This window comes from Hyla sarda, unplaced genomic scaffold, assembly GCF_029499605.1.
Source record: "Hyla sarda isolate aHylSar1 unplaced genomic scaffold, aHylSar1.hap1 scaffold_601, whole genome shotgun sequence".
Taxonomy (NCBI): Eukaryota; Metazoa; Chordata; class Amphibia; order Anura; family Hylidae; genus Hyla; species Hyla sarda.
The window spans coordinates 99,267-108,161 of NW_026610616.1; the positions used below are offsets into that span (position 1 = coordinate 99,267).

The following is an 8,895-nucleotide window of genomic DNA, read 5'->3' on the forward strand; positions in this document are numbered from 1 at the left end:
TCTCACTAACAGATGCCAGCGATTGGAAACTTCACCCTACAATTTTTTAAATGATCAATTCATTATGGGGCGCTCTTCACATGGACCTATTCGCTTCCTGTCTCAACACTCAACTCCCTCTTTTCTACAGTTGGCGTCCAGATCCAGAAGCTTTGGGTTTAGACCCTTCCTTCAATTCTGGCCTCAGAAGATACTTTACGCCTTCCCCCCGTTCAATCTCATTCCTCGGGTTCTATTCCAAACCTCAACTCAAAAAGCCACAATGGTTCTGATTACCCCACTTTGGCCAACTCAGTCTGGGTTTCCTCAAATCTTACATCTTCTCATAGATTTTCCTCGAATTCTTACATCTTTCCCGAATCTTCTTCTGGACCCTCTGGATAATCCTATCCGATCAATTACCTCTGGTCGCATGGTTGATCTCATGTCAACGGAACCGGACCTATAATTTTCTCAATCTACTAAAGACATCCTTTCCGATGCCTGGGCCCCGGGTACCATATCAGCTTACCGATCGGTCTGGAGATTTTGGATTCATTGGTGCGATCAAAGGGATATGGATCCCTTACGAGCACCTCTCTCTCACATTTTAAATTTCCTTTCAGCATCTTATGACGCTGGTAAAGCCTATAGGGCTATTAATCTTTATCGCTCTGCAATTTCTTCTAAACATTTCCCTATAGACTCTATTCCCATTGGCAAACACCCTTTAATCTGCCAATTACTTTAAGGCATTTGCTTCCGACGTCCTCCTCTACCTAAATACACTTCCATTTAGGATTTCAATATCATTCTAAATATGTTCACTTCTTGGGATGATAATTATTCATTATCTCTTAAACTTCTCTCCTTTAAACTCACAGTTCTTCTCGGTCTCTTATTTCTATTAAACGCGTTTCCGATGCCAGATCTCTTGATATTTCACGTAGACAATTTACTCCTCAGGGAGTTATCTTCTCTATCTTTCGTCGTAAAACAAATTTACATTCAGTCTTTTCTCCCTCTTTTCCAAATCATGATAAACTCTGTGTGGTTCGCTGTCTTCGTTCTTATGAATCCAGACTGAATCCCTTCGGCTTCCATCTTCTTCCCAAACCTCACGCTCCTGTCTCCTCTCCCACACTCGCTAGATGGGTTAGACAAACCAATGATATGGTCGGTATTGATATCTCCAAATTTGGTGCTCATTCTACCAGAGGAGCTGTTTCTACCAAACTCTTCCAATCAGACGCTTCTCTCTCTGATTTATTGAAAGTTGCCAATATGTCTTCTGATTCTACTTTTAAAACCTTTTATTTTAAACCTGAATCCCATGTCTCTATGATTCTATTGTAATTTCCTTTTTAAGATATATATTGTTTCTATTGTTTATATATGCCTGGCTTTAAACTGGTATAATAGGAGCATCTTGCCTTAAAATTGGAAATTTTACTATCCTTGGTGACAGAAAATTTGGATTTTATAAAAGACAAGACGCGAGTATCATCCCCCCTTCTTTATACCCCTCCCTATAATGCTTTTATTTTTCTCTTTATTCCAACTCGTTTCTCTCCACTCTTCTGTGAAGTCCCTTCATCCCCATGAATTCTTCCTTCAAGTTTTGATATTCTCATCTATCAAGTTTGCCGCAAAGAAAAAGGCAGTTACCTGGGCAAAAGTTACCTATATGTCAAACGCTGGGAACTGATTGGTTATGGTTATAGTGCAGCATACTAGGTTGCATCCTGGATATTATGTTTGGCTGCACTTTATATGCAAAAAAAAATTCCTTAATACATACAGTACTTATTTGCTGCTGAATTCAGTAAAAGAAGTTAAAAAGAATAATACTCACATCTTGTCTTTTATAAAATCAAAATTTTTCATCACCAAGGATAGGAAAATTTCCAATTACATACCTGGGGGTAACACCTCCTGGAATTATTACATACCTGGGGTAACACCTCCTGGAATTATTACATATCTGGGTAACACCTCTTGGCATTATTACATACCTGGGGTAACACCTCTTGGAATTATTAAATACCTGGGGTAACACCTCCTGGAATTATTACATACCTGGGGTAACACCTCCTGGAATCATTACATCCCTGGGGTAACGCCTCCTGGCATTATTACATACCTGGGGTAACACCTCCTGGCATTATTACATCCCTGGGGTAACACCTCCTGGCATTATTACATATCTGGGGTAACACCTCCTGGAATTATTACATATCTGGGTAACACATCTTGGCATTATTACATACCTGGGGTAACACCTCTTGGCATTATTACACACCTGGGGTAACACCTCTTGGCATTATTACATACCTGGGGTAACACCTCTTGGAATTATTACATCCCTGGGGTAACGCCTCCTGGCATTATTACATACCTGGGGTAACAGCTCCTGGAATTATTAAATATCTGGGGTAACACCTCCTGGCATTATTACATACCTGGGGTAACAGCTCCTGGAATTATTAAATATCTGGGGTAACACCTCCTGGCATTATTAGATACCTGGGGTAACACCTCTTGGCATTATGACATACCTGGGGTAACACCTCCTGGAATTTCCTCCTTCACTTCCCTCATACATGGGTGATGGCCCCTCATCCTCTCTTCTTCATCCTCCACTTTATTATAAGTCAGATCTCCCCCCTGATGTGACACATAGAACAATTCACTACAATACAGCAGACAGGAGGAGCAACAGAGACCCCCAAAATCTATCCCCACATCTATGACTGCAGGATCCCCCTATAGAGATATAGGATCAGCCTTATCTACCTGATGCTTCTCTGGGACATTTCCCTCTAGACAGTCCTGAGAATACAGAGGGCGGGGACACCTCTCGGGTGGATTTCTATCCATGACTCCATCTGTAGGGAACACACAGGGAATGAATACATCAGCTCCTCTATATCCATCTGTAGGGAACACACAGGGACAGAACAGATTGTGATCAGATGATGGGTGTGATATCTGGTGACAGATTCCTCTATTATAACCTATGAAAGTCTCCTCCTCCTTACACTGATGATCGGCCATGACACCCGTCTCCTCCTCCTTACACTGATGATCGGCCATGACACCCGTCTCCTCCTCCTTACACTGCTGATTGGCCATGACACCCGTCTCCTCCTCCTTACACTGGTGATCGGCCATGACACCCGTCTCCTCCTCCTTACACTGCTGATCGGCCATGACACCCGTCTCCTCCTCCTTACACTGCTGATCGGCCATGACACCCGTCTCCTCCTCCTTACACTGATGATCGGCCATCACACCCGTCTCCTCCTCCTTACACTGATGATCGGTCATGACACCCGTCGCCTCCTACTTACACTGATGATCGGCCATGACACCCGTCTCCTCCTCCTTACACTGATGATCAGCCATGACACCCGCCTCCTCCTCCTTACACTGATGATCGGCCATGACACCCGTCTACTCCTCCTTACACTGATGATCAGCCATGACACCCGTCTCCTCCTCCTTACACTGATGATCGGCCATGACACCCGTCTCCTCCTCCTTACACTGATGATCGGCCATGACACCCGTCTCCTCCTCCTTACACTGATGATCGGCCATCACACCCGTCTCCTCCTCCTTACACTGATGATCGGCCATGACACCCGTCTCCTCCTCCTTACACTGGTGATCGGCCATGACACCCGTCTCCTCCTCCTTACACTGCTGATCGGCCATGACACCCGTCTCCTCCTCCTTACACTGCTGATCGGCCATGACACCCGTCTCCTCCTCCTTACACTGATGATCGGCCATCACACCCGTCTCCTCCTCCTTACACTGATGATCGGTCATGACACCCGTCGCCTCCTACTTACACTGATGATCGGCCATGACACCCGTCTCCTCCTCCTTACACTGATGATCAGCCATGACACCCGCCTCCTCCTCCTTACACTGATGATCGGCCATGACACCCGCCTCCTCCTCCTTACACTGATGATCAGCCATGACACCCGTCTCCTCCTCCTTACACTGATGATCGGCCATGACACCCGTCTCCTCCTCCTTACACTGATGATCGGCCATGACACCCGTCTCCTCCTCCTTACACTGATGATCGGCCATCACACCCGTCTCCTCCTCCTTACACTGATGATCGGCCATGACACCCGTCTCCTCCTCCTTACACTGATGATCGGCCATGACACCCGTCTCCTCCTCCTTACACTGATGATCGGTCATGACACCCGTCTCCTCCTCCTTACACTGATGATCGGCCATGACACCCGTCTCCTCCTCCTTACACTGATGATCGGTCATGACACCCGTCTCCTCCTCCTTACACTGATGATCGGCCATCACACCCGTCTCCTCCTCCTTACACTGATGATCGGCCATGACACCCGTCTCCTCCTCTTCTTCATCTATAACCTCAACCTTAATATCCATCAGATCTTCACCCTAAATACACAAGAACAAATGTAAATGTAGTTGGGTTCATTCACTTTATATTCTGAGGACACTTTAATGTCATCTACCTGATGATTCTCTGGGACATTTCCCTCTGCACAGTCCTGGGAATGCAGAGGACGGGGACACCTCTCGGGTGGATTTCTATCAATAAATCCATCTGTAGTGAACACAAAGGGAATGAATACATCACCTGCTGGATAGATTTCTATGTTACTAGGTAATGAGAGTGATATCATATATATATCTCCTCTTACCTTGTGATGTGAGGGGCCGGTGATCCTCCATCATGATTATGTCCTGGTAGAGATCCTTGTGTCCTTCTACATACTCCCACTCCTCCATGGAGAAATAGACCGCCACATCCTGACACCTTATAGGAACCTGACACACAATGATACCGTCATCACCAGACCCCTCCATTACTGTATAATGTCCCAGCAGTGTCACCTCTCTAATCATCACCAGACCCCTCCATTACTGTATAATGTCCCAGCAGTGTCACCTCTCTAATCATCACCAGACCCCTCTATTACTGTATAATGTCCCAGCAGTGTCACCTCTCTAATCATCACCAGACCTCTCCATTACTGTATAATGTCCCAGCAGTGTCACCTCTCCAGTCATCACCAGACCCCTCCATTACTGCATAATGTCCAGCAGTGTCACCTCTCCAGTCATCACCAGACCCCTCCATTACTGTATAATGTCCAGCAGTGTCACCTCTCCAGTCATCACCAGACCCCTCCATTACTGTATAAAGTCCCAGCAGTGTCACCTCTCATCACCAGACCCCTCCATTACTGTATAATGTCAAGCAGTGTCACCTCTCCAGTCATCACCAGACCCCTCCATTACTATATAATGCCCCAGCAGGGTCACCTCTCTAATCACCACCAGACCCCTCCATTACTGTATAATGTCCCAGCAGTGTCACCTCTCCAGTCATCACCAGACCCCTCCATTACTGTATAATGTCCCAGCAGTGTCACCTCTCTAATCATCACCAGACCCCTCCATTACTGTATAATGTCCCAGCAGTGTCACCTCTCCAGTAATCACCAGACCCCTCCATTACTGTATAATGTCCCAGCAGTGTCACCTCTCCAGTAATCACCAGACCCCTCCATTACTGTATAATGTCCCAGCAGTGTCACCTCTCCAGTAATCACCAGACCCCTCCATTACTGTATAATGTCCCAGCAGTGTCACCTCTCATCACCAGACCCCTCCATTACTGTATAATGTCCCAGCAGTGTCACCTCTCCAGTCATCACCAGACCCCTCCATTACTGTATAATGTCCAGCAGTGTCACCTCTCTAATCATCACCAGACCCCTCCATTACTGTATAATGTCAAGCAGTGTCACCTCTCCAGTCATCACCAGACCCCTCCATTACTGTATAATGTCAAGCAGTGTCACCTCTCCAGTCATCACCAGACCCCTCAATTACTATATAATGCCCCAGCAGGGTCACCTCTCTAATCACCACCAGACCCCTCCATTACTGTATAATGTCCCAGCAGTGTCACCTCTCCAGTCATCACCAGACCCCTCCATTACTGTATAATGTCCCAGCAGTGTCACCTCTCCAGTCATCACCAGACCCCTCCATTACTGTATAATGTCCAGCAGTGTCACCTCTCTAATCATCACCAGACCCCTCCATTACTGTATAATGTCCCAGCAGTGTCACCTCTCCAGTCATCACCAGACCCCTCCATTACTGTATGACCCAGCAGTGTCACCTCTCTAATCATCACCAGACCCCTCCATTACTGTATAATGTCCAGCAGTGTCACCTCTCCAGTCATCACCAGACCCCTCCATTACTGTATAATGTCCCAGCAGTGTCACCTCTCTAATCATCACCAGATCCCTCCATTACTGTATAATGTCCAGCAGTGTCACCTCTACAGTCATCACCAGACCCCTCCATTACTGTATAAAGTCCCAGCAGTGTCACCTCTCCAGTCATCACCAGACCCCTCCATTACTGTATAAAGTCCCAGCAGTGTCACCTCTCATCACCAGACCCCTCCATTACTGTATAATGTCAAGCAGTGTCACCTCTCCAGTCATCACCAGACCCCTCCATTACTATATAATGCCCAAGCAGGGTCACCTCTCTAATCACCACCAGACCCCTCCATTACTGTATAATGTCCCAGCAGTGTCACCTCTCCAGTCACCACCAGACCCCTCCATTACTGTATAATGTCCCAGCAGTGTCACCTCTCCAGTCATCACCAGACCCCTCCATTACTGTATAATGTCCCAGCAGTGTCACCTCTCCAGTCATCACCAGACCCCTCCATTACTGTATAATGTCCAGCAGTGTCACCTCTCCAGTCATCACCAGACCCCTCCATTACTGCATAATGTCCCAGCAGTGTCACCTCTCCAGTCATCACCAGACACCTCCATTACTGTATAATGTCCAGCAGGGTCACCTCTCTAATCATCACCAGACCCCTCCATTACTGTATAATGTCCAGCAGTGTCACCTCTCCAGTCATCACCAGACCCCTCCATTACTGTATAATGTCCCAGCAGTGTCACCTCTCCAGTCATCACCAGACCCCTCCATTACTGTATAATGTCCAGCAGTGTCACCTCTCCAGTCATCACCAGACCCCTCCATTACTGCATAATGTCCCAGCAGTGTCACCTCTCTAGTCAGCAGCTCCATCATCTTGTTGATGAGCTCCAGGATCTCCTGATGACTGTTTCCCTTATGTATTAGTGAGTGCGGTGGAGGCCTTGATATAGGAACCTTCTCCCTGCTCCGGCCTTCACCCTCTTCAGTCACCATCTTCACTACCGTGTAATCCTGTGTACGGAGAGAGACATTGAGGTCACTTATATCTTCATCTCTCCAGACATGTCTGAGCTTTATGAAGAGACATGAGACGGACATGATCTCCAGAATCCCTCACCTCTCCGGTCAGCAGGTAGATGATCTCTAGGGTGAGGTGTAAGATTATCTCAGCCATCGGGTCTCTGTCCTTCTCCATCCTTAGGGGGTCAGTGAGGAAAATAGCTATATAGAGAGGAAAGAGAGAGCAAGTCATATAACATCTCACCCCACTAATAGAGAACTGGAGAGGGGGAGCGAGTCATATAACATCTCACTCCACTAATAGAGAACTGCTACTGGAGAGGGGGAGCGAGTCATATAACATCCCACCCCACTAATAGAGAACTCCTACTGGAGAGGGGGAGCGAGTCATATAACATCCCACCCCACTAATAGAGAACTCCTACTGGAGAGGGGGAGCGCGTCATATAACATCCCACCCCACTAATAGAGAACTCCTACTGGAGAGGGGGAGCGAGTCATATAACATCCCACCCCACTAATAGAGAACTCCTACTGGAGAGGGGGAGCGAGTCATATAACATCTCACCCCACTAATAGAGAACTCCTACTGGAGAGGGGGAGCGAGTCATATAACATCCCACCCCACTAATAGAGAACTACTGGAGAGGGGGAGCGAGTCATATAACATCCCACCCCACTAATAGAGAACTCCTACTGGAGAGGGGGAGCGAGTCATATAACATCCCACCCCACTAATAGAGAACTATTACAGGAGAGGGGGTGCGAGTCATATAACATCCCACCCCACTAATAGAGAACTCCTACTGGAGAGGGGGAGCGAGTCATATAACATCCCACCCCACTAATAGAGAACTCCTACTGGAGAGGGGGAGCGAGTCATATAACATCCCACCCCACTAATAGAGAACTATTACAGGAGAGGGGGTGCGAGTCATATAACATCCCACCCCACTAATAGAGAACTTCTACTGTAGAGGGGGAACGAGTCATATAACATCCCACCCCACTAATAGAGAACTCCTACTGGAGAGGGGGAGCGAGTCATATAACATCCCACCTCACTAATAGAGAACTCCTACTGGAGAGGGGGAACGAGTCATATAACATCCCACCCCACTAATAGAGAACTTCTACTGTAGAGGGGGAACGAGTCATATAACATCCCACCCCACTAATAGAGAACTCCAACTGGAGAGGGGGAGCGAGTCATATAACATCTCACCCCACTAATAGAGAACTATTACTGGAGAGGGGGAGCGAGTCATATAACATCCCACCCCACTAATAGAGAACTCCTACTGGAGAGGGGGAGCGAGTCATATAACATCCCACCCCACTAATAGAGAACTACTGGAGAGAGGGAGCGAGTCATATAACATCCCACCACACTAATAGAGAACTCCTACTGGAGAGGGGGAGCGAGTCATATAACATCACACCCCACTAATAGAGAACTCCTACTGGAGAGGGGGAACGAGTCATATAACATCCCACCCCACTAATAGAGAACTTCTACTGTAGAGGGGGAACGAGTCATATAACATCCCACCCCACTAATAGAGAACTTCTACTGTAGAGGGGGAACGAGTCATATAACATCCCACCCCACTAATA

General features: G+C 47.2%; 1 protein-coding gene across 5 annotated transcripts in view; it reads right to left on the reverse strand.

Moving 5' to 3' along the window:
• Positions 1-8,895, reverse strand: part of LOC130340793 (gastrula zinc finger protein XlCGF26.1-like) — a 69,920-nt gene that overhangs the window by 47,177 nt on the left and 13,848 nt on the right. Inside the window, exons 2-8 of one of the 5 annotated variants that reach the window (XM_056554213.1) lie at positions 7,376-7,479; positions 7,108-7,269; positions 4,692-4,818; positions 4,503-4,594; positions 4,308-4,425; positions 2,776-2,915; positions 2,538-2,646 (exon numbers count right to left, since the gene is read on the reverse strand). In XM_056554213.1, coding sequence (XP_056410188.1) covers positions 2,538-2,646; positions 2,776-2,915; positions 4,308-4,425; positions 4,503-4,594; positions 4,692-4,818; positions 7,108-7,269; positions 7,376-7,453 — 826 coding nt within the window. In that variant the 5' untranslated portion in view covers positions 7,454-7,479. The remainder of the gene's footprint in view (positions 1-2,537; positions 2,647-2,775; positions 2,916-4,307; positions 4,426-4,502; positions 4,595-4,691; positions 4,819-7,107; positions 7,270-7,375; positions 7,480-8,895) is intronic. The other 4 variants (XM_056554214.1, XM_056554216.1, XM_056554215.1 and 1 more) reach the window with 4 other exon arrangements.